This window comes from Clupea harengus, chromosome 5 (assembly GCF_900700415.2).
Source record: "Clupea harengus chromosome 5, Ch_v2.0.2, whole genome shotgun sequence".
Lineage (NCBI taxonomy): Eukaryota > Metazoa > Chordata > Actinopteri > Clupeiformes > Clupeidae > Clupea > Clupea harengus.
In genome coordinates this window covers 10609769-10636237 of record NC_045156.1, presented here as the reverse complement: position 1 = coordinate 10636237, position 26469 = coordinate 10609769, and the positions used below count along the sequence as shown (strand labels likewise).

General features: G+C 42.4%; 1 protein-coding gene across 8 annotated transcripts in view; it reads right to left on the bottom strand.

Moving 5' to 3' along the window:
• Positions 1-23843, bottom strand: part of pax7a (paired box 7a) — a 71258-nt gene extending 47415 nt beyond the window's left edge. For 2 of the 8 annotated variants that reach the window (XM_031567679.2, XM_031567683.2), the window contains exons 1-4: positions 23247-23843; positions 21722-21981; positions 19864-19993; positions 19377-19505 (exon numbers count right to left, since the gene is read on the bottom strand). In XM_031567679.2, the coding sequence (XP_031423539.1) occupies positions 19377-19505; positions 19864-19993; positions 21722-21981; positions 23247-23331 (604 nt within the window). In that variant the 5' untranslated portion in view covers positions 23332-23843. Of the gene's footprint in view, positions 1-19376; positions 19506-19848; positions 19994-21721; positions 21982-23246 lie in introns of all 8 variants that reach the window. The other 6 variants (XM_031567680.2, XM_012835859.3, XM_031567682.2 and 3 more) reach the window with 3 other exon arrangements.
• Positions 23844-26469: the final 2626 nt, after the last annotated feature.

Genomic DNA, 26469 nt, shown 5'->3' with positions numbered 1-26469 from the left:
CGCACTCTGTAGCCCCCCCCCCCCCACCCCCCCACCCCCCATCTTCTCCCCGTCCTGACCAGATCCGGTGATTGGGATGTTCAGTTTCATTCAGGAAACTGGGATCCCCGTTAGGACCGAATAGGTTATGGCAGACACGTAATGCAACTGGAAACATATGGTCCCCGGCAGTCTTCACAGAAATTGAGAGTGACACAGCTGTTTGCTTGGGTCTGTTGTTGCCCGAATTTAATACACCGAGAAACAGAAAGTATGTGTGTGTGTACAAAATGTCCGCATAAATACTTGCGTGTGAATATATGTGAACGCGTGAACATGCGTGTGAAGAGTGTGTGTGCGTGTTTGTGTGTATACATATGTGTGTAAGATTATATATCAGCGACTGAAAATGTACCACTTAGGTGCAATAGATAGAGCAGATGAGAAGCCTGCGTAAGTCCAAGAGTGTCGAGCATCACTAACATTTCCACTCCATTCTACAACCCTCGGCAAACAAAAGCTCTCAAATTAAAATTTGCATGAGTCTTGTTTACACGTCTTCTGCATGATAAAAGAACAAGAATGAACGTAAGAAGGGATGAAAGAGAGAGAAAAAAAAACTGTTCAGTAATCAGTACCTACCACCAAACACAATCCCCTCGGGCACTGGGGTCAATTCTCCAACATTTCTCCCTGTTCTAAAACAATGCGCTACATCCCGATTAAGCCGACTCATAATGCCAGTTTCACTGTAATTCCATTTGAAGGTTGTGGGGGATATTGATAAAGCACTCAGCTCTAGCCTGCACTCTAATCAAGCAATTACAGCCTAATTATGCCCTATCGAGAGTGTATTAAGACAGGAACGTGTTTTTTTTTTTCAGGGCCCCCCAGCCATTTTTTTTTTACAAAATATTGACTTTGCATGCAGCGCCTTCCCAGTAAGGATAAGGCAGGTGCGAAGCAGATGGGCCCGGAGAGATTTTTTTTTTTTTTAAGTGTTGTTCTCTTTCGGAGCCAAACCTTTCGTCATGAGAGAAAGAATGGGGGTACAAAAGAAAAGAAGAAGAAGAAAAAAAAACAGATTTGGTGTTCTCAGCCAGACGTGTACTTTTGTAAGGTGTCAAAGGGAAAAAAAATCGAATTTGTTCTTGGTAGTCCGTGGGTCGGATAGTTTACAGTAAGAGCGCCTCACGCTCCTGTTAACAAATTCAAACCTGCCATCAGTGATTAATCAAGATGTTCACATGAAATTTTCCATACAATAAATTCTAAATGTCTGAAATTATGTGAACAAATATGTTTAACTAGATTCTAAATAACAGCTGTTCTACATCTACATGTCAGTAAATATGTGTTCTTGCCGTTTTAAGTTGCCAACACACACACTACTGTAGTAATGTACACATATGTATTCAGCATTCAGCTTATTTTTTATTTCAGAGACCACTCGAGCACTTTTTCTTTGTTCTTTTATCTGATCATTTTTAAAGCACTTTGAATCACCAATATGTATTTCGCTAGGTAAACAAACGTGCCTTGCCTTAAGAAATACCTCTAATAAAATACGCGTAAAATATTTCAGTATATTCTAGATGCACTCCACATGTGTGCACTTTATAAACATCAGCACAAGCCCATGATGCCTGTTCTGAAGTGTGGTAACAAAGTTATTTGACTCCAAAAGCATGACTCACAGAGATCAGACACTCTCAGCCCATTACTGGCCCAGGCGCTTGGCAGGTTGGCTAGCATTCACGTCCATCAGAAGACGGACCTCTCCCAGCATGCAACAGTCATCCCTTCTCCGACCTCACATTTTGCTTTCAGCACAGATGGGATTTCCATCACTAGAGGACCTCCACCCCTCCACCCCTCCACCCCTCCCCCCCTCCACCCCCTATGTCGACCTCCATCTAGACCCCAGAGCTCCAAGCTCCTCCTTGGTCCACCCCTGGTCTTTCTCGCTTTTTAAAGAGTCTTTTAAACACCCTCTAGCTCTCCCCCTCTTCTCCTCTCCTCTCATCATCCCTCTCTTTCCTCCCGCTCTCCCCCTCTTCTCCTCTCCTCTCATCATCCCTCTCTTTCCTCCAGCTCTCCCCCTCTTCTCTTCTCCTCTCCTCATCCCTCTTTTTCCTCCCGCTCTCTCCCTCTTCTCCTCTCCTCTCCTCTCCTCATCCCTCTCTTTCCTCCAGCTCTCCCCCTCTTCTCCTCTCCTCTCCTCATCCCTCTCTTTCCTCCCGCTCTCCCCCTCTTCTCCTCTCCTCATCCCTCTCTTTCCTCCAGCTCTCTCCCTCTTCTCCTCTCCTCATCCCTCTCTTTCCTCCCGCTCTCTCCCCCTCTGGCCTTTTTCGGCCGGGCCCCGGAGCTGGAGTGAAGCGTCTGGGGTGGTAATATGGCCCTGATCAACTCCCGTCCACAGCTGCAGAGTCCATAAACAGTCCAGCCGGGGAGCAGAGGGGCCAAGCACTTCAACATCTGTGGTCAGAAGTCCTGTCTCACAAGTGCCTTTAAAAAATGTAGATGCCCAGATACCCCCCACCCCCCCGAACATCCTCAATGAGTTAGTGGAAGCTCCACTAAAAGAAAAACTATGTTCGAAATATGTTGAATGGGGGAGACTGGAGTAATTCCTGGCAAATACTCAATTATTTAGATACATTTCAACATCTAAAAAGTACAGGTTTTCCACACAGAACAATGCCAATGCTCTGACAGGCCTGTGGCACAAACACAACTGTAAATACTCCAACACATTATCTGTAATTTTTCCAGCTAAATGATGCAAAATTCGTCACTCTCATTGAAACACGGCATTCGTAGTGAAGCTCTCCGAGTTCTCATGTTGTGTTGACATGTGAGTTGTTCATTTAAATTTGACATGATGTTGTGACAAGTAGTTCCTGACATGTTTATACATGAACGTGAGGCAGAGGACAATTGAAAAGCCAAATTAATGCAGAAATTGAAAGGACGCATTTTGACTTATCGCTGAAACCCCCGTGAATTAGTCAGGGATAAGAAAATGATAAAAAGCCTCCGTGATCTCATGAGGGTGGTGGAGGTAGCTTCAGCCTCATCTGCGAGATTGCCTTTGAATCAGTATTAGCTCAACATTACACCAGATTCCATGCAGCCGATTTTTTCTTAATACCGTAACCAATGGCCTAAATATCAGCTGTACCTTGCAAACTACCCAAGACAGAGGGACAAAACCAGGCAAGGCTTTCAGTATGGCAGCATTAGCTCATAATAGCTCATTTTGAAAAGCATATTAGTTCCAGCATAATCACAATCATGCCTCGCACCCAGTATTTCGCAAGCATTCAAAGGACCAGCCTTCCAGCACCAATTCACACCAGTTGAGTATAACTGACAACATACCCATAGGACAAAAATACCAGCCCAATTTTTTCTTCTTCTTTTTGTTTACATGTTTATTTTGTGCATGCCTTTTGTTGGAGTTGATGTCGCAATTATACTTTTTGTCAGTCATCGGGAAGAAGGATGGTGGGGCAGGGGGGGGGGAGGGGTGCGGTGGGGGTGTTAAAAAAAACTCATTATCCCAACAGACCATAATGAACCGTGTTTGCGTTCGCGATCTGATTCGCTATCTCCGACATCCATCTGCCTGGCTGCAATCTTTCTGGCTCGGGGCCTGAATATAAAAGTCTCTTCCCTTTCCTCAGGTCTGTTATGGATTGAACCTCAGATACTAGTACGTGCAAGGAGAAAAAGAGAAAAAAAAAAAAGAAATCGCTCATGGTGGGTTTGGGGGCGGGGATCGTTGCGGGAAGATCAAATAACCAACGGAGGAATTTGCATTTTTGGAGAATGGCGCGGAACTCCTCTTCAATGTGCTTCCTTCTCCACGTCCCCAAGTGTTTGCCAAACTTATGGAGCCGCAAGAGATGATAAAAACAGTTTAAAGGGAGTCTATAAAAAGATTTCCTGATTTTAGACATGTTGCAGTAGCGACTGAAATTTTCGCGAAGAGACAATGAGATAAAGAGGGAAAAAAAAGAGAGTGAAATGGGACACAAACACGCTTTCTCTAGTTTCTGGAGTTGAGGGTGTGCGTGCTACGCTTCAATTATGTGATCTTTTGCCAACAGTTTGTTTGAATTGTTTTAAAATGGAAATAGCAAAGAGCCACCGACAGTAATACAGATTACAGCACGTCTGACTCATTTAAAAATGTCACTGATAGACAGAGCAACCCAAGGAAAAATGGTGCCTTAAACCATTGATTTTTTGCATGTTCAATGGTCGAGACCAACAAACAAAACTCAGACCTCTAGATTTCACTTTTAATAAACTGCATTCCCTTCATTTAGCAATGCTTAAAACCATCAACAAGACTCGCTTGTGTCTCTGTGCTCTTGTCAAAACAGTGTTCTCCCTTTGCATTCCAGAGTAAAATTCCAACGCTTTTTCACTTTCTTTGGGATACATTCACATCCTTTAGAAGATGACAACACTGCCTCAGTGAGAAAGGGAAGGCAAAAAAAAATGCACCCCCATTCTCCAAAAAGAGCCAAAAAAGAAGGGAGGGGTGTATAATCTTTGGCTCCCACAACAAACAATTAGCTTCATTTTCTTTCACCAAGGGTCTCAAACAAGAAAGAAAAAGGGGAGAGAGGGAGAAAAGAGGTTTTAAAGGAGAGAGAGAGAGAGAGGGAGAGAGAGAGAGAGAGAGAGAGAGAGGGAGAGGGGCAGGCAGAGGAGCAGAGGAGCAGTGGAGAGGTGCAAGTCCTCTTTTATGGCCGCTGTCATGGGCGTGAAGGCAGGGCTGCGCTGCATCCGTGAGAGTGGCGCGCCTCACCTTCAACAAGGGGAGCAGGCCACAGGGGCCTCCGGCGCTTTCAGGCCCTATAGACACAGCACCGCAGGGGGCCATTAGGAGCCTGAATGGAGCCCTGACAAGCCCGCGCTGCTCCGCGGGGTATCGATAAACGCTGACATATTGACTCGCCATGCCCCCTCTCCGCCAGGGGAAGTGAGGAACCTCAATATGAGCCGTGAAGGGCTCGGAGACTCAGGGGGGGGGGGGGCACATGGAAGGTGAGGGGGGGTGGGGGTTGGGGGTGTGAGGATTTGTTTTGACCACTTAAACGTGAAAAAAAGTTTTCCCATTTGCCCTCCAGGTGGTGCCTAAACAAACAAATACAAACAAACAAACAAGAAATCTAGCCGCCTGATGTCAGAGGATTATTTGCAGGGAACAAAACGCGGAAAGTGGACGACACCACCACAGATCCGCAACACTGAACGAAGAACACAACCAGCATCTGTGGCATAATGAAGCACTTGAAATGCTTTGCATTTGCCGTCTAAAAATGAGACACACTTCCTGAAGCAAAAAGTATATGAAAGTGGTCAGACCTTTACATGGTCATTTTAGGCCTTGTATTGTGATGAGTGTGAGTGTGTTAGTGTGTGAGTGTGCGTGTGAGTGTGAGTGTGTGTGTGAGTGTGAGTGTGAGTGTGTGTGTGAGTGTGTGAGTGTGAGTGTGAGTGTGAGTGTGTGAGTGTGTGAGTGTGAGTGTGTGTGAAGATGGGGGAAGAGTTGGCAGTAAAAGGGAGGGGGTGGGGGAGGTGGAGGGCAGGTTTCCTTTTTCTTTTTTTACACCAGCTCTCCCTTCCTTTTTCCGTCAAATGGGATTTCATTTCCTGGGGTTGGGTTCCTGCTAATTAAGGTCGCAGCTTAAGTAATGAAATTAAGAAAGGGGCAGCAAACTCAGGGTGAAGCCCGAAGGGGTCCATGCCAGCTCGGGCCACGGTGGAGAAAAGCAGCCCCCCCCACCCCCCCCCCCGACTGACTGGGCTGTCCTGGGGCTCCCTGCACAGAGCCTATGCAGGAAATCAAACACTAATGCTAGGCTTTACCTGAATGTCTACAAAACGGCAAAATCTGTTTGTTTTCTCTCTCTCTCTGTCTCTCAAGGTCTGTAGAGATTGTGGAAAAAGCACGGAAGCACTGTCTGACTGCTTGGTGCTGCATGTACATTAATTACTCACTCTAGATATGGCTGCCTTTTAAATTATATTAGCTGTAAGTTGCCATTTTCAACATGATACCATTCTGTAATGTCTTCAGATACATTGAGAAGGGTCCAAGCAAGAGAGAAGTTGTCCAGTTGTTCACCCTGTGAGGATGTTGTGAAAAGTTCCATAAAGTTTTCCTGGCAATGCTTGTTCCTTGTCATGAGAAGAAAACAGACGTTGATATAAACAAGACAGGAAAAAAAGTTGAGAGTTTTACTCTGTTTTTTCAGCCAGTGTCTGACTTCTGAGAAGATCACAACAATGTCAGAAGCATTAAGATACAGACATTAATTTAATGTGACTTCAAACCGATGGGAAAACATTCAGAGGAAGTCATTCTTGTCATGCTCCGTCCCTGCCCATCAGTGAATACAGCACTTGTGCATTACCGCAAAAAAGATCATAAAAACTTCGGTTACAACTATTCTTGAGCTGTGCGTGGCAGCGGAGGGCCCCAGGTTTTATTTTTAAAAGAACTCCCAGAGCCATGTGGCTCCATCTCTGTCTTCTTATTCCAGCTCTCCCTCCCTGTCTCCCTGTCTGCCTGCCCGACTGAGATTTGGTGAAAATTCAAATAAAAATGTTTCAAGCGAGCAAGCGCTTCTCCCCGGGATATGGAAGGGGCTCTTTAATATTTCCTGTTTGCCGAGTTACATCAGCCACTCGTCACAGTGCTCCATGTTAATGTCAGAAAATCTGCGCTCTATATTGTGGGTTTAGAATGTACTGGGGGAGAAGAAAAGCGTCTTGAAATGAGAGAGAGCACATTCCCCCTGAGGAGAGAGTGACAGGGGATGCATAAATAAGCCCATTAGTTAAAAATGGGAGTCAAGCCTCTGTTTGAAGTCGGCCGAGTGGCAAGGCTTGCGTGGCGAGCTGCTGTTGCGGCTGCTGCTGCTGCTTGGTCCTGCTGTTGCTTAAGCCTGCGCCGACCACCGCCCATGCATTTCAATTCCGAGTTTAACACAAAAAAGGACACATTTCTGATTCGCAACACTCGCCAAAACATGTTCATCGTCTTGCTATGTGTCGATTATGAAAAAAAAAGGACGACGACAACAACAACAACGACGAAAAACGGACACGTACAGACGAAACAAATGAAGATTCCATTTGCTAGGCTGATCAAAAGCATAAAATGGGCGATGTTATGGCCCTAAGTAGCATGGGCTAATGGTGATTTTTAAACCAGCCGACCATGATGTGAATGTGTCTAATTCATCTCCGAGGGGGGGACTGGGCATCCAGCACTAAACTTAATTAGTGTTGCACATTATGTGGGGCATCCCCTCCATTGTAACAAAATTAGCAAGAAATGCTTGTTGTCCTTTTCAATGCGCCCACCACAGTAACCGGCAGATTGTAATAATCCGCCACGCACAATCCCCCATGCGAGCCAACTGTCAAAGTTTTGACAACTCAGGCAGAGACACTGGGAATCAGAGGAGTCAAAGACGGAGGAGTCTTCTGTTCAACATGTAGGGAAATTACTGAGCTATTTAAACAAAGAGAACAACTGCTTACGGCTGCTCACTCTGACTTTTGACTGTGCTTGTGTGATCTTTTTGTTGAAGAAATAAAGTCTCGCACCCTAAGAGTGTGGGGCTCATTGTTTTTTGCAGCAAAGACATCAACTCTGCACTGAAGCTAAACACAATTGTACAAATACATACAGGCCACACAGATCTTGCAGAAGGTTAAAGCACAAGACGCATTGGCCTAATAAGACAAATGCACTGATATATCTTTCACATATACTCTTTCGTGTAGAAGTGAAGTGAACACAAGGACATGTGGGGGAATGGATAGCTGGAGGGAAGCACCACCAGTGATGCAAGAATATCCTGATCTCTTCAAGACTATAGCCTGAACATCGTATTACAACTCTGGCGTGGCTACACATGTCACCCAATAAATATTACACTTCACTGCTGTCTGTGACCAAAAGCCTGTCTTGGCACGGGGTTTGGGAAAGCATGCTGCGGCTTCATCTAAGGCTATAATAAATTATTGATAGGTTGCCATCACCCGACACCTGGCGACCTACACAGGCTTGTGGTTACATGGAGCAGAGGCTGGCGTTACAGGGACAGGTGCTTTGGCTCTTTCCACATTAAGAAGTGGCACAGCTTGTTATCGGGTGGAAAGGAGGAATCCAACACAGTGTTTTTCGTGCGAAACTCCTGCCAAGCCTCTTTTAGAAGTTTAAAAGCGGGCCGTTAAATCGCTGTTCAGAAACGGCAAACGCGAACAGATTCTCAGGCGGCCCTTTTTAAACGACACAGTGGGCAAGCCTCTTTGTGGGAACATCACCTGTTACCAGCGAGCGGAGCTGGTGCCAAGACTCAGCGGTAATGCCTTCCCATACCGACATCCATCTAACTGAGTGGCTCCTCCGATTTCCACTACACACATTAAACGAAACACAACAGTGTCTCCAATGCTTTCAACTACCTAACCACCCTCTATTGACTTTACAGGTCTCCTCCACATTGTCTGAATGGTCAGGATTATTTTGCTGCAGATCAACGAGCAGGTATCATTGTCTCTCTGGGTCACCAACAAAGCTACAGTGTGCTTGTTTATTGGTGCCATTAAAGTGGGTACGTACGAGTAAAAAAGCTGGCACACTTGCAGGGATTCACAAAGAGCCTTCCTCAGTGGTGCTGAAGTGAATACTAGGTTTCACTGCTCATTTGGGTGATAGAGACAAAGGAGAAGACTGATGAGACCGAACAACTGCCTCTTTAAACCTCTTAGGGATCAAGCTTACTGAAAGTATGCGCTAAGAGTCAGCAGCAACTCGTGACGAATAGGAAAGAGGGTTAAGCAGCTATAGCCACACATTGTTTGGAATACTAGAAAGTGGAGAGCACACTAAAAGCTCAAAGTAAAGAGGCTCCCTCGATCTGATCTGATTTTCAGACATCTCCTTAAGAAAATGGCACAAATCAAGTAATTAAAACAGAGCTTTTTTTGCATTGGTGCGAGTGTGTTTTCATTTTTTTTTTTTTAAACCAACCTCCTGGATATAATGCAAACTCCCAAAACATGAGACTACACATATTGATGTGTGGCTTGGTACAAAAAAAAAAACAGTTCAGGATTTACCACAACAGTCTTTGGAAGATAGTCTTTTTTTCTCATTACTGAATACACCTAGACAAGGGTATCAACCATCAATGTGTTCTGTTCTGTCATTCTATTTTCCAATCTCTTTCCCTCTGTTCTTGATAATATCTGTGTGCAATGAAAGTAAATAGTCTGTACTCCCCAAGGGGCACACCAGGCACCCTCAACTCTATTGTTGTGTTCTTCTCACCAGAATCCCAAATTTGCTAAGCACTGACACTGACTAAAGGCCTGCTACTGTGAGTCAACCCAAGCCATGCCTCATTAATAAACCATTGGCTGAATAAAGAAATGTACCTGCTATGACTGCAATCTAAATTGGATTGCCAATACGAAGCACAAACATCTTAACAAGGACTCACATAAAATAGGCAAGAAATAGAGAAGAAAAAAAATCCTCCAGAGCCATCATCATGCTGCCTCGTAAACCTGACACATTATTGATTTTTCTCAGTCGTCTCTCTCCTTTTCTCATTTTTTCAGTTGTTTGTTTAGAAAAGCTTCATCCCTGCTAATAGCTGTCTCAGAGTGTAATCCCTCTCCTGTCCCATTTATGACCCACCCCCCCCCTCGACACACAAACACCCACACACACCAGCTCTCAGCCACAACCCCCCCCCCCCTCAAAACACACACCCTAACTACCACCGTCACCCCCCTCCCTGATTCAACTTGCCTCACATAGTTTAAGTTAACCACCTCTCAGGGGCTGGAAGAGAAGGAGGAGGAGGAGGAGGAGGAGGTGATTGTGTTGCTAATGGTGACACCTGCCAGAGCCGGGTCCAGGGCAGTGGGTGCCCCTGTGGCAGTGTGTGGGGAGCTGAGATCGCCTCTCGGACGGTCCCCCTCTTTAGGAAGATTAAGTGCGGGTTACCAGGGTCACAAATCACAGAACTCCTGTGATGTGCTGTGGCAGAAAGCCAGAGCAAAAGAAAAAAAGAGGGGGGGATAGCGAGAGAGAGAGAGAAAGATGGGGAGAGGAAGAAAGAGGGAAAGTGAGGGGCCAGAAAAAGAGAAAAGAGAGACAGAAAGAAAGAAAGAAATGAAGAAAGGATAAAGGAAAGAAGGGAACTATGGTATTCTAGGTTTAGTCAAAATGAGAACACAGGAGACAAAAGGAGTAGGGTAAATGTGCAGATATTTCTTCAGTTTTTTAGATAGTGGGAATGATCATTGTTCTGTGCCCAATTATCATTTTTTGATGGGGAAAAAATCAACTAGTGTGAAAGCCATATTTCAGATACTATACCATGTTCAACAGCCAACATGAATGCATATCTCATCGAAACGTAGATTATATAATGATCAAAATCACATGAGTCAAAGCCAGAACAATATACCCACACATCTAATTCAAACACAATAAACAACAACAAAATACTCCCAAAACTTTTTACAAAGTGCAGCATCCAGCATCTAAAAAAACAGGTTGCCGATTGTAGTTACTTAGGAGGAGACATTTCTGTTCCCATGGCCATGACCATCCACTGGGCTTGGCTTGTGCCTCTGCTCCTGCAAGATGAACATTAATGCAGAGGGAGACAGATCCTCTCTCCGCGCCTCGCCACAAGAAGTCCCCTTAGCATGCTGCTGTCCAGCCCCATCGTGTCAGTTTGAAGGTCCCTTTCAGGGCCACTCAAGCATCTGCCTCGGGGACACAATACCCGCTAGTTTATAAACTGTCTGCCCGCTCGCCCACAGGCTTTAGTTCCCATTGTTTTGCTCCCCTTAATAAACTTTTCCGAGGAGTTCATCAACTTGCCTTGAATGGACTAGTGCGGCGAGCCTCGAGACCCAAAATAACAGAAGGTTCTTTCTCTCTCCTCCCTCCCCTATTCTTTCTGTCTTCCCTTTTAAGACGCAGTTCATCTGACAATGGAGAGAGCAGCCTGTCACACATCTGAAGGGTCTTAGGCCCAACACACACCAGAGAAAAAAAGCTGCATTCAATTAAAGGAACAAAATGCCTCCAAATAAAGGGAAGGGAGACAATTGAATTTTATTCTATGCTGAAAGAGAGAAGATGATTCAAGGTCTAAGATATCTTATTCAATAGAAAGTATAAATACACACACACACACACACACAGTCTTGTACAAAGACATGTTTTCAATGCTGGGTAAACAAATGAGGTTAAAAATGAACTCTCAATGTGACAATTGCATTTAGTCTTTCCATTTGAAGAGGATGCACAAAAGATAGGGCTTTATTTCTGAAAGTTTCATCAAAATGTTGCATTACTGTTTATAATGAAAAAACATAAGCTGCATTGGTGATTCTCTAGTTATTAATTTCAAGATTTTTCTTCTGACATCCGTTTGGCAGGCAGCACAAATTATTAGGATGCAATCAATTTTAATATTGGCTATAAGCCATTAATCCACTGTTATACCTTTAAAGTCTGTGAAAAAATTAGCCAAACTTTAAAGACCTTAATGAATGTCTATTCTAATTAATTTCATACCCAATTAGAACGAGCCGCCAGAGTCCACGCTTGGTCTGTCCTAGTTTGCCCACAGGGCAAGGCAGACAGAATTGACAAACTAGCAAACAGCGCAAACGCCCCTCCAGTGCTAGTCCAAACCCCACTGTGCGTAACATTGCGCTACCTTCCCTCGTCTGGACCATAACAAAACAAGTTCGTGTGGACTGCCCTATCCCACCGCCTACTGTTTCTGGCCAAAACGCGTTTCCAGCACCCTAATTAGATCTGACAAGTTCAGCGCCTCGTTTTCATGAGAGGAAAGACCAGTCAAATTATGATTTCCGAGTCAGGGTCTGGGGAGATCCCTGGATAGCGTCCCCCTGTCAACTCCAGTTTACCGAGTTCAACACCAAGATGTCACAACAGTGTGTGTGTGTGGGGGCGGGGGGGCTGCAGTGGATGTCTTCGATCCATTTGCGATTGAATTAAAGTAGTTTAATCTCTCCTCAATAACAATTATTAATAGACAATCGTTTTCATTACAAAAAAAAAATGTTTTTACAGCCCTTTTCAAACCCATCCTTGATTTAGCAGTACCGACACAAAAAAAACGTATTCGTCCACTTATTCATAACTGGCTGTAAAATATGGATGGTTATTAGAAAATTCAGTTCGCTGCCCAATTTCGCCCCGACAAGGGACTCCATATTGTTCCTTGGAATAATATGCCCTAGTGTTAATCTTTCAAATATTGGCTGGATGGAACGGGACAATTACATCCACTTACAGTTTAAAGCGAGGCAGGCCTATTATCAAATCAGCAGGAGAAAAGTGGCGTGAGAATTGAGAACTAACAAGACAACTGGCAGGGTACACAAAATCAGGATAACTAATATGGTAATAGGTGTTGCGAAGAAGTTTTCCCTACTTTTTAGCATTAACCATTGAGCAATCAATTTCATGGAACAATTTCAAAATGAAACTGACGTCATAATTATTTTAGAAATGTAAACCATTATGTTCTCAACATGCTAGGACCTGGTGGTCTTTAAGGAAGAGCAACGTGCACTCTACGCCAAGATCGTCCAAATATGCGTTGGGTTTTGATTAAGGCCAAGTGATCTTCCTCGACCAGGGTGCATATCCTCAACTAGCCTGTTCATAAGGTTCAGGCGTCAATGTGTGCCTGAACAAACCCCCATCCCAACCTACTTCACCCTCTAATATGCGCGTCCATTAAACCTTCGCTTCATGATGGATGGTTTTATTGTGGAAAATAGTTGCTATGCCTGAAAGCAATACAATTTATGTTTCACTTTATCCCATTTATATATTACACAAAACACTTAACTAGGCCTATGCAAAAGCCTACCATAAGATTATAATGGCCTCAAATCAACCACGATCAAACAAAATTACATTTTGTTTATATTTATGTGGGCTCGTAATATACCTAACCAAACCCTGATTGTTAAAGAAAACAATTCCCAAGACAGCATAACTGTTTAGGTGTCTGTCTACATTGCGCTGCTGCAGAACTAAAAAAAATTGGCACAAGGGGTTTAAAAGCCTTCTCTCGCTACCTGCTGTCGTCTCTCCGGGCTGGACCCGGATGAATTATGCCCATACACGCAACGAAATCAGTTGGCTTTAAATGGCGGCTTCAGTTCTCCAATCCCAGACATAGTAAAATAGGTGAGTGAACCGTCGAAATTAAAAGATTTCTCAACACACCACATAAGGGCGCTGTGTGGCTTATCCTCCATTCTTTTTCAATTATGTCTGCTTCATTGTGAATTGTGGACAACGCTATAAGTCTCTCAAAATTATCCAGCACAATTACTTTTATTCAGTTTGGATCATTTTACACCCCTTTATTCTTAATATTTTTGTTTGAAGGCCAATTTGATTACATTCATCTAGCACACACAAATGGGCTACGCAGCGGGTTATGGCACAAATTATCATCCCTGCATTTATCTGCCTTTATTTTTGCGCTTTCATTCAAAGAAACGTGGAAAGTGAATTGTTAGATTATTTTACAACTCAGTGAGATTTTAGCATGTTGTATTCATCTAAATAATGTGGGCAACTACAGTTAAAAATGTAATGCAGCATGCAGACGGTTAACTCCCAATATATTGAATGCTGTTAAATACGGTCAAATGCTGCCCCGTGTCAAATCTTGACTATTCACATTTTTACCAGGGGAGGCTTTCATGAAAAACCAAACTGTAACACGAACATGCGCTACATTGTGGGGTCATGAAAAGTTCCTCCGATGGAGCTGAAAACCAAATTAAACCACAGAGAGCGATACTGGCGCACTCCGCCATCAAAAACACTTATGTTACACGATAGGAAGCCCTCGGGGCAATACTTCTCCCTTAATTTGTGTCAGCAGGAATTCCCTCGTCGTGTGTTCGCTTTGTTCCAAGAATCTACCAAAGCGCCTCTTCCACCGCCTCTCTCTGACAGATACAGCCTACCGCCGGTCAGTGCTTCACAGAATTACCAGAGCGTGTTCAATAGCCTATGGGTCGGGAGTCCAGAATAGACGGAAAAATATAAAATAAATCCCGGTGAACGTAGTCGATGGATCAGTTTTTTAAATGTACATAGCAAAAGGGATTTTCTGTCATGTAATTCATGCCAGAGAGGGGATAAGTTGTTCATTAAAAAAAAAACTACAAAATGAATGCGCAAACAATATGGTATGATACTTTCGGTGTAGTTACAGGTTCACCTTGAGTTTTATAGCTGACACCCAATGCCAGAAACGTTCAGTCCTTCAAACGAGAGGAGAAATTGAATCCTTTAAAGTTATTAAGAGGGGTGGGGATTATGAAGCCGCCATTATATATGAAGTAGAAATCCCCATGTCTTCTTCTGTACACTTTAGAATTTCCCCTAAGCAGTCGGAAAAGAGAAGATTGTGTCTTTTTAAGAACCCCCACAAGAGATCCCAGTGCCACTTTCCTAAGTACCCTACTGGGCTGAGTGTGTATAGATAGCGATAGCATGTCCCACATGGCAAGTCTCGTTTTAATTAACAGGCAGGGAGAGTCGGAAACGACACTGTCAGTCTGTAATATGATGAACTCCCATTGTGTTTGTGTCACTGAAAATGTTTCTGATAGGCTATGCAAAAAAAGCAACACAGGATCAAAGTGGGTAGGCCTCTCATTTTCCTCCAGCCGCCTCTCTCGTCGCACCTACTCAATACAGGCCACTCGGGTATTTAGCCTACACATTTTTTTAAACTCTGAAACATACACCCAAATCCCCTTCGTGACAAATTCAGGGCCCGCCTTAAGTTCATAGGTCAGCAGAACCGCTGTCTATAATTACACTTTAATATTCCTCGGGACTTATAAAGACCTCTTCTGCAATTTCAAAGGCTGTGCCTGTAAATTGGTATCAGTTGACGTGTCATTACGTTAACGACTTAACACGTTATGTTACAGGTCCACCGGTTGTCACGCGCAGTTATCGCAGTGGATAACGGTGTGGCTACAATTGCGAAAATGTTATCAAAATAGACCATATCAATTCCAGCACCTTTAGACTATTTTGTGGGGCATATATTTCTTGTAATAATACATTATATAATAAAAATATATATATAATAAATAAGTAGCCTACTACAACACTAAGGTCCACAGGTTTCATTAAAACAAATCGGAACCATTCATTTCGTCAATTAAAAGCAATTCCACTCAATTCCACAAGTGTTCCCCCCCACAACATGTTACCACTTTTTTAATGAATTGGGGATATGCTACAAACATGCCGTTTACATACATATGTTCATAGTACATACTATTATATTTACTATATTATTATTATTAGTAGTATTGGATTATTATTATTATTATTATTATTATTATTATTATCAGCATTATTATTATTATATAAGGGACGAGGATTCACGCTTACTCTGTGTATTCTTTCTATTCTTTAAGAAAAGCCTCGGATGTGGGTGCCACAGAAACGTGGTGAGAGAGAGTGGCAGGAAAGGGGAGGTTAATCCTAGTTTAATGCAGTGATGCGCAGCGCATGGTCCGCGCTGTGATGCCAGTGTTATCTCTGCCCAACATTGGGTCTCCCTCAATTTCAACCCAGCCAAATAGCTGCGAGAAAGTGCAGATGGAGTGAGTCTCGATGCCTGAGGAAAAATGTTATTAATAGCTAAATAACTTCCCCATACTTTCACTAAATCTCTCTCCTGCGCGCACACTATTCCAGATGGATTTGTTTGAAGTGGTCTCGCGCTTCATTCCCCTGTCCCTCTCATTCAGCCTGGCTTTAGACGGCAAAATATTCGTTTTATTTCGAAATAAATATAGGCCATGGTAAAGAGGGAGAGAGAGACAGAGAGAGGGAATGTTCGTGGACATGTCTAAACTCCTTAACGTGTTAGGGTGTTAAGCGAAATACATGAACATTTCTCGTGGACAGATGTCCATAGTTGTCAACACCAAGACAACTTCAAGATGTCGCCCTCCTTCCTTCTGAGTGATGGACATAGTCAGTCTCATTCCTTTTTCAGTTTTATTCTTTAAGTCTTTATGCGGTTGGTAAATAAAAGAATAAGAGATTCAGTAACCATTTCTTTCCGTTTGCTTTTTTGTCACTATTTTACATTCCATTTAGCGATAGGCTGTAACACTTTATGAAATCTCTCATTACTGTAGGATTCCTTTGTTTCCTTTGCTTTTTGTAAAACATATCCCTGGGTTCTTCAGCGGGCCCTCGGTCTTTTAATTGAATATGCACAGTGAAAGCGAGCCCCAAGCCTTGGACTGTCTGACACCCCACTATCTCTCTACTGGCCCCTATTATTATCCCCTCACAACACCCACAAATCCCGTCTGGCCTCTGTTTGATTAGATTGAGAACCTCAGGTAATCCTCCGATTTGCTGAAGTGTCCGTCGCCTCCCTCTCCCCAACACGTTACTTACAGAAGCCAGCCGCTTGTTGGTTTAGTTATTGCAGATGGTTCGCGATAAATGGTTTTGGTTGTGAGTGTGTTGGGGGGGAGCGGGGCTTGGGGGAGGGGGAGTGGGGCACAAACAATAGCCTCACCAGGTGAGCTGAAAACGCGCGCTTCATGCATTGCCACATACCTCATCGCATGCGCTGCACATAATTAAACGTGGCATGTTCCGCGAGTCTGTTCATGTCGTTCATAATTTGGTCGCGCGTTAATGAGGATGGCAGGTGTAATGTCGCTAAGCTGTAGCCTAATTGCGCCGCGCCCACGTGAGAACAAGCCATCAGGTGCACAGAAATCTACACATTTCTTTAAGAGGGGTGTTAAATAATGTGATAAAATGCTAAATTTAGTATTTTGTTATTTCATCTGGGAAATTAAGACAGCTGCCTTGGTACTCGCTACTTAAATTGTTTACAATTTGTGTAAAATCATATATTTTTTATTTATTACATTTATAATGCCTCCTCTGATTTGAGAGCATATGGACGCTGAAAGATAGCAACACAAAGGGGACTGTAAATATATAAAATAAATAAATAAATAATGTAAAATAAACCAAAAATCTCATGAATTTGTGCCCAGGGCGAGGCAGAGTGAGCCGTTTAGAGATGAAAGTGAAAAGAAATAAAGGGCTCAATTTAATCGGGTTTAAAACCCTTCAACATAGCGTTTGTGCTGGAAACCCAGAGAGCGAGGGCTGATTGGGGATAAATGCATTTCTTACCATGCCTGCGAGCTATTACAGCCCTCTCCAACACAACCGCCCATTCAGCAGACAGCGTTTTCATTACGAACTCTAATAAGTCTTAACATTATTAAATGCCAGCCGGATGGTAAACTGCAACTGCGGAAAATACGAGTCTTCTCAAGAATTAAAAAGCACATTTAGTACTTCGGTTTAAACACGAGGTCATTAAAGAGAGATTTGCAGGAATAATTAACATTGGCGGTTTGCTAAAAATTCTGCCGAGACGCTGGCATAACATTCCTAACTTCAGACGCGCGCAAATTTACTAACGGATCCAATAAACAAATCACATGATAAGACCGATTAGACACTAAGGCAACTTGACTCATCACAAGATTAATAAGACTGACACTTGCGCGTTGATATCGACGGCCGACATTGTTAAAAAAAAGATTTGTTTGACATATTAAAAATATTATTTGGACAAAAAAATATTTTTAATTCAGAGATCTAGGCCTACATTGATTCAGAAGAGGCCTAGTATTAATCTGAATTAAACTGAAAATAAAGAGGTATCCCTTCAGGGAAAAAAATGATCGTATTAAAAATATTGCTTTAAAGTAATCGGCATAACATATTTAACCATTTCAAAATCCAGCCCATGAACATTTAAATTTCCCTTTTTAATGTTTGCATCCGGAGTAGCTTTTTGGCTGTCCAAAATCCAAACGCTTGAATACACACAACAGGCAAATAACGCGCACAATAGCCCAATTTCAGAATGAGCACAAACCATTTTCAGACAAAAAGAAACGTTTTGCGCCGTCCAGTGTTTGGTCTATTCCAACAGCCGATTCCTTAATATTACAAAACTATCTAACAGCGGGGTGTACTGAATTATTCATCTGCCTTTATTTTCCCCTTGCTCTTTTGTCCAAACTTTTCTGGCCTCCCTTTGGAGTTTTTGAATGAGAAAGGACAGTCCCCCATAACCCTTTTCGCTGCCATGCTTTCGAGGATTTGCTTTTGTGCCGCAGAGGCCTCGCTTTGGAGGAGCTTAAATGGCGACGGGGTTTTCCCTCAAGTTCATCTTCAAGTTTGAAAAAAAGACAGGGCCGCTTAGAGCTTTTTGTCAACACCTTTTCACAATCTTTTATTGTCCAATGGACAACTTTTGTGGGTGTCAGGGAGCGATTGTGTTGGTATGACAGTGAGAGAGGACGTTCTTGATGGAGTAGCCTACCATCTATGTATTTAAATATGTGTATGTGTGTGTGTGTGTATTTTTGAAAACTTTTACACCCAATGCTCTACACTTAAATGGATTAAAGGATAGGACATATAGGGAATGTATATATTTTCCTTAACAGGTAGGCCTATACACACAGGTTTTCTACTCCCCCCAACCCCCCCCCCCCCCCCCCCCCCCCCCCCCCCCCCCCCCCCACACACACACACACACACACACACACACACGTGTCAGTTTAGACACCACATAGTTTCCTGACAGTTATTTTTCAGTGTTCAGGGCCGAAATGTTTTCTATGCAGTCACTTGACAAAAAAAAGTCCAACAGAGCAATTCCATCTTCTCCATTCATATTAGTCAAACTGACAAGTGCTAAGTTGCGTAAACTGACATTGATTGTCAAATGGGTCATCTGTCAGCTGTCGTTTAGACGGGTCGTTAAATGGAGCCGCCGAGGAATCTGTTACACAAATTAATTTAGTGGGGCTAAATACTTTCCGTCAGAGCCCATATAAATAATTGAGTGAGGACTGGATGGAGGATCTAACAGCATGAGTAATCACTGCGATTTGCCAGAGAGCTGTTTCCTATTTGCCGAAGAGGTGCACGCATTCCCTAGATGATATTAACCCTGTAGGAATGTAGTGGTTCTGAGGGTTTAACTACCCAAATAGCGATTAAACAGCTAAATTACACCACATAAAACTACTTTGATATAGATATGTAGTCTGCAGGCCTAATCTATGACAACAACATAAACAACAACACCAATAGGATAATAATAATAATAATAATAATAATAATAAAACATTCCCCTTAAAGTAACCAACTACTAAATAAAATATAACCGAATTACCTTTATCCCCAAGTATCCCATCGATGCTATGTTTGGTTTTCTTCTCCCCGTCTTCATCCTTTTTATCACAATCATCATCGTCATCTTTCTTCCCAAAGCGTGCGCGCAATACCCGGCTAATAGAGCTCACTAAAGATAAAGACATGAGAATCAAGCTTTAAGATAGGCTTGCATGTTAAAGGGATTTTTCTCTTACTTAGATAATTTTTATGTCCGTTAGTACAATACTTTATCATCGAACAATGTTGTGACTAATCGAATAGGCTTTAGTCATCTGGGTTAAATAAGTACCCTATGAATGAACAAAGGCTAACTAAATAAATGATTCCTTTGACACTTGCGTTAAAAAAAGATGGTATGAAAATGTAAATACTCAAGCTTAACACACACAAATGACCTTTAGGTCCAGCTGGCAGCGCAAGATATCACACAAAGTTGATGAAGTTGACGGTAGAAAGGAAACGGTGCTTACCGGATGAGGCCTCACCTGAAGGAACCGTACTTCTGTCGCACACCCCGTCCTTCAGGAGTTTGTCTCTTATCTCCCAGCTAAACATCCCCGGGTTTTCGCGTTTGTACTCCTCAATCCTCTTTTCCACGTCCGGCGTTGCCACCTGCTTTAGGTTCCAAATCGTGCGCCAGGGAACACAATGTCGAGGAGAGATCGGGGAAAGCAGACTATTTCAATTAATCTGACATTGTTTTAAATCAATAGAGCAATCAGCACATTTATCCTTAAAACACACAATTTTCTCGAAAGACTTTGATGCATACCTCCACTTGAATTTACTGAATTCACAGTTTAGTGTAATTTTTCTATTATTGGATACTTGGGTCTATAACTTTCATTCACTATTACGGGCCTACTCCTACTACTAATAGTCTACCAAACTTCTCATTTTGGACAACTTAAAGGCCTACAGTAACTACAACCTAAGACGCCCATGTTACAAGGCTTTCGATGCTTTACATGCGTGACTGTTAGGCTAACAGACTTTGCATGATAAACTGTGGTACCCATAATTACTGTAACTAGCACTGTCATTATCGTAATCACTGTAATTTACCATTAGCAACATTAGGATAACCAGATTGTGCTGCTGTTAAAGAGAAAACATCCAGCAGGCTTCTCTAGAACTATGTCTTTCCTAGTGTTGGGGAAGCTGCTTTGAAAGCAGAGCTGTGCAAGCCACCAATAACTTCCCATTTGAAGAAGTTGAACTAGAGCAAAGCTATGGAGAAATATACTTTGGCTAACTGAAGCTACTTTGAAAAAGTAAAAAAAAAACCATCAAATTGTGATACGGAATGATAACTATAATTATAAATATAATACAAAAAAGCCACATGCCACTCAATTGAATGTAATTGGGAAAGTGCAAGGAATGTTGGCTTTAGTTTTGTAAACAACGTCCATTAGTCAGACACCTGCCTTCCAGAAACTAGATTCCAGGTGAGGATTTTGCACCAAGCAGAATCACTCAGTTAGCCAGGCAACTTCTAAAATAGAATGCAACAACTTCTCTGTTAAAATATAGCAATAGTCAATACCTATGACTAATTGACACCTAATATATTGAATAGATTCAAAACATTAAGAACTACAGCCAAATACACTCAGTTGCCAGTTTATGAGGGACACCTAGCAAAAACTAAGACAACAGTCCTTCTTCATCTTTTTTTTTTATGATGTTCAGTTTATTTTGAAACAGTTTAAGAGAGGTGGCGATTTAACTGTATGATCAGTTTGGAGGATGTAGTTTATGGTGCTGTTAAACTGTAGAATTTGAAACAAAAATGTTTTTCTGTTATTTAGCCTAGCTCTCTGATTGAAATGGGGTGGTCAAGATGATAGACACATATCAGTGCAACGCAATACAATTCAACAGCACCGTAAACCGCAGCCTCCTAAATAAACACACATGAGTCAACAGCTGTCTGAATTATTTCAGATAAATGCTAAATATTATAACCTTCGTGAAGCTAACATTTATTGCAGGACTGATGTAGACTACATTAGTTTTAGCGCAATGTTCCTGATACACTGACAACTGAGTGCATTTTTCACAGATGAGCTGACAATCCATACTCCAATGAACTGAGAACAAGGGAGCAGGGCTGGTCAAAGGGGGTTCAATAACAGTAGACATGCAAAGGTAAAATGAAAACCGAAAATCAATCCTTGCCTTTTATGGCCCCAAATGGTTTGTAGTTTCATTAGTTAACTGCATAATACATGTAAATGTGAATGTAGCTGAACAACCAGCAAGCTACTGCAACATGTAGTTAAACTACTCGTTTAATTACATGTAGTTCACTACTCCCCAACACTGGCCTTTACTCACCCTGGGTTTGCTTCCACCTATTGCCCCAGGACGAATCGAGCCCGTCTCCTGGTACCGACAGAGGATTTTGGACACACAGCCGTGGGAGACTCGCAGCTGTCGCGAGATTACGCAGGGCCGGATGCCGTGGTGAGCCATCTCTACTATCTTGTGTCGGATATGATTTGGCAGAGGCCTTCCATTGATGAAAACTCCACCGAGTTGATTCACTCGACCTTGGCCCAGTGGTGTTGATACTGTTCCATAACAAACATATTTATCTGAGTAATGAGGGAATAAAATGTATTCATGTTTTTTGTTTACATATGTAATGATATCCAGATTATTTCACACATTGTACAATAGGATTGTAAATTGTCGTTTATCACTTGCCTTAACTCGACTCAAAAATTAAACACATGAGTACATTACACGAAACTTCCACATGAGAAAGTCATAGGTGATAAAAACATTTTAAAACTTTAAACACATGCTTTTTTGTTGAACACACTGTATCACCCTTCAGAGTTTAAACCTAATAATTTAAACATATTACTGAATATTATTTGAACGCTTTTCTTGAGTTTTATCTACATTGAAGGGATTTTCAAAATAAGAGCACCGCCAGATAATTCACAGCCATGTTGTCCACACAGGCTGTGAATGACATTGGATGCAAACAGCACTCCCATGTCCAATTTAGCATTCAAGAGGCACTAAAGATTGTACCACTTTTCACCTTGATTATTCCTAGTCATGCTGTACAAATATTGGCGTGATCCTTTGAGCCATCTCTTAGCTGTGTGTTTTTTTCCTATTTGCAGCACTGGGACACTTCAATAAATCCTGCAGCTTCAGTAACCTGCGAAAATCGTGGCTAGTGCAGTTTGGTAAAAAGCACTTGAGCACGCACTGTCTGTGGCTGGGAACAGCTCCCGCACAAGACGGGCTCGGCCATGCAAATAAAAAACACACACACACACACACACCTTCCAGCACGTCTGGATATTTAGTATGAGAGGATAATTTTTGACCGCTGGTATTATGACTGGTGAGCCATTTTGATGAATTGTACTACAATTGGTGCTGTGTGTCTATTCTTGTGGCTAACTATGCAAAATTAAATAAATGAATAACACAAAGTCTAGCAGAAAGGGCAAAGTACTTTGAGTAATTACAATTTCACTTTTAAAGAGATATTTAAAATAAACTGTTTGATACCATGCTTTTATGGAAAGCTTTTTGAGATGACTCAATGGACCTCCTGCTCATCCCACAGGGAGTGATTTGTAGGCACCCGACCGGCTCTTCCTGACAGTGTTAATTACTGAACAAATTGTCGCCTATTAACAACATTTGCTCTACTTTAGAGAAAGTTCACGTTGTATCGAACAAGTAAACTACATAATTTTACAGAGAGATAGGCCCACGCCAAACATATATTTTGTGTCAAGAAAAGTCCCAAGCAAACACGTTAATGTGCATGCTCAGGCCATCTGTAGATGTGTATCCCTGTTATTACGAGCATCCTCTGCCATCCGCATACCTTCCAAAGGGAATCCGGTTCGGGGATAGTTCTGGCCTGGGGCTGGACGCATCATTCGTGGTACTGTTCCTGGTAAAGTAGCCATTCCAGCTACTTCTGAAAAATCGGGAAACTTACAAAGCCAAAGAAATCAGTCACGCCAACAGGTCCACAATTAATCTTTGACGAATTGTCTACTCTTCTGAAAAGTACACAGAGCGCAAACCAATGACTTCGAAACTCCAAGCAGAAAATCCGACGCACTACACCCCATCAAAAATAGAAGTAAAAAGTCAAAAGAGGTGGTCAAGTGCCTTGCGGCGTGTCTCCGCGAAAAGAAGGAAAAGAACCCTCGCTGCAAGGTGCAATGCACGGAAGTGTGTTGAGGAAGTCGGGCGTCTTGCTCTCAAAGTCGGCTTGAGCAAAGGTTATTTTATTCTTTGTCGTGGTACTGTTGGAGGTCTGCTAGTTTTGATAACAACGTCTGCTGGCTGGATGGGGGTAGTTTAAGTGGCTAACTTTGGAGCACGTTGTAGGAGGAGGCAGCCGAGCGCGCCGATAGGCTCCGTGGCCTTTCTTTTATTCATGATTGAGAGAGAGGGTAAAGCTAAGGACCGGCCGACCAATAGCAGCTGGCTTGGGGGGACGCAAAGTCACATTCCGCTTTGAAACCGTTGCGTCACTATCTCTCAGCCAAACGCGAATTCATAAAACTACACAAATGGGTCCTTTTTTGTTAATTTCACTACGAAGAAGAATAATGATTGGTGAGTGCACTAGCCTCATCCAGGGCAAGTATAATTGAAAACACAGTATGAAAAACACTGAAGGTTGGTGCTTGGATAATTTTCATTTTCATTGAAAATGCATGAAATATGTTACTGAAGTCATACATCTGTTTACCTGTTTTCCCACCCTTTCCACCTGAGATCTATTTGTGCATTCCCGGAGTATAACATCTCATCGTTCCTAATTATGTTCTGTGTAAATCAATTCTATAATCGGATGACTTCAATTTCTGTTCAGAAGAATGTGGATAGATTCCAAAGGCTACAGTCCGGGCTATTTAAATTAAATATCAATATTTACATATGATGAACGTATAATACACTTTTCCACGCAGGCCCATCACAATGACATGTATGACCTGTCATCTGAACTTGACATCGAGGTCAAAGTCCATATGAGCTAATTAACTACATGGAGTAATTCCATTACATATGGTGATGGAATAGAAGACACAATTATGTAAATCAACGTGGAGGGTGTGTAATGGCATTTTATGTCTGTAATCTATATTCTTAATCTTTCCTAAACTCGCTTAAAAAAGGAAAAAAGGGGAAAAAAGTGAAATATTAATACATAAACAGCAAATATGAGGACCGTACTGACATCTTACATTGACAATGCAATATATACTATAAATCAACTAATCTTATTTATTTTTTGGTGTGGTATGTATTTGAGGATTATAGATAATTTTTAAAAATAGAAATTGTATTTAGCATACGGCCTAGCTGTCTAATGAATCATGCGACATTTATCAGACTATTCTATAGATGAAAATTCCAATGAAGCATGCATAGCTATAGCAAAGATTGAGAACTTCAACCGCTGTATCGAGGGGGTTATCCAATTCAATTGACTGACTCACTAGCAGACCTGGTAACAGATACGTGGTGTGAAACGTGTGGTGGAACCCCCCCCCCCCCCTCACATTAAACATTACATACAAACTGTAGCAAGAGTACATGATTCAGCTTTATCGTGGAATGAGAAGAGTCACATATATTGAATGGACGGGGCCCATGTGTCAACTCTGTGGGACTGCCGCGCAGAGAAAATTGTGTGACAATTGCCGTGGAAAACACTCCTGGAGGAAGGCAATTTCACAAATAATTTTTACAACAATTAGGGAGTGTGGAGGGGTGAAATGGCGATTTCACATGCAGATGCACTGGTGGGGAGGAACTGGTACCCACCCGTAGTACTCTGACCCTCTCCCGCTTTGGTTGCTTCACATGGGCTGGGGAAGCACAAAGAGCCGGGCTCAACCTCCTGGGAGGACTCGCCAAACCTTGGATTAAGTCGAGCATCAATCAAGTGAAGGCAAACAAAAGCGTTTTCCAGAAAAACGGGCAGCTTTGATGAAAAACTCGCTGCTCTCCACAGGTTTTTGAAAAACCGTCAAAGCTACATTATCAGACCCTCTGCTCAACCAGCCCTCATTCTCTTCACTGTCTCTCCAACGCACACACACACACACACACACCACACACACACACACACACACACACACACACACACACACACACAGCATCTCTGACCACCTATCTGTTCAACTAGACGTCATAATGCTACAGAGAACGAATTAAGTAGCTCCTGATGCTTCTTTGAATAACGCATTTGTTTACTAAAGGCTAAACTAATAAAAATAAAACCATATATTCATGTAAGGTAATATGATTAAAAAGATACACTATCAGCGCACGACACCAATATTTTGTTGCAAGACTTGTGTTTAGCAAGCCTATTCTTTTAGTAGCGAGTTCACAGGTCTCACATTTTAAGATTCTGAAGAGGATAGGCGCAAGTAGCGTGCAACAACCTGCTGAATGCCGAACACAGCGGGAACACGAGCACTCCCGGAGCGTGAACTCACGGCTCTCAGCTTTTTGTGAAATTACTGACGGTTGATGAATGATTCGCATGCCTTCGAAGCAGCGGAGTCCTGTCCGACTTCCAGTTGTCACACAGTACATGCCAAAACTGCCTAGGAAATAAAATGTGCAGCTTCAAAAACCCATTAAAATATTAAGATATTCGAAAGTATTTCCAAAAATGGACCACCTACACTCATAGGCCCATTTGTTGCAAAATGTTTGGAAAAGTGCAGTTGCATAAAAGACGGTATTTGGAAAAGCGCTACTCGATATGGACTTAGAGGGGTGCAGAACAGAATAGAAACATCAGGAAAAGGCACCCCTCTATTATTGTTATTTCTTGAAACACACCACATGAAGCGATATGGTTAATGTTATGAAAACAAGACGTGTTGGATTCAATATCCGGAAGAGTTAGCTGAGAATTGGCCAACTGAAAAGAGTCCTAGGAGTTCCCACATATAGGCTACAAGATGATTCTCTTAGAAATGACATATTCACTTTTAACATTAATATCCAGCGGGGTATTCTGATACTGACGTTGTATTCAAGATCAGTTGTAACGCTCAACATGTTATGTG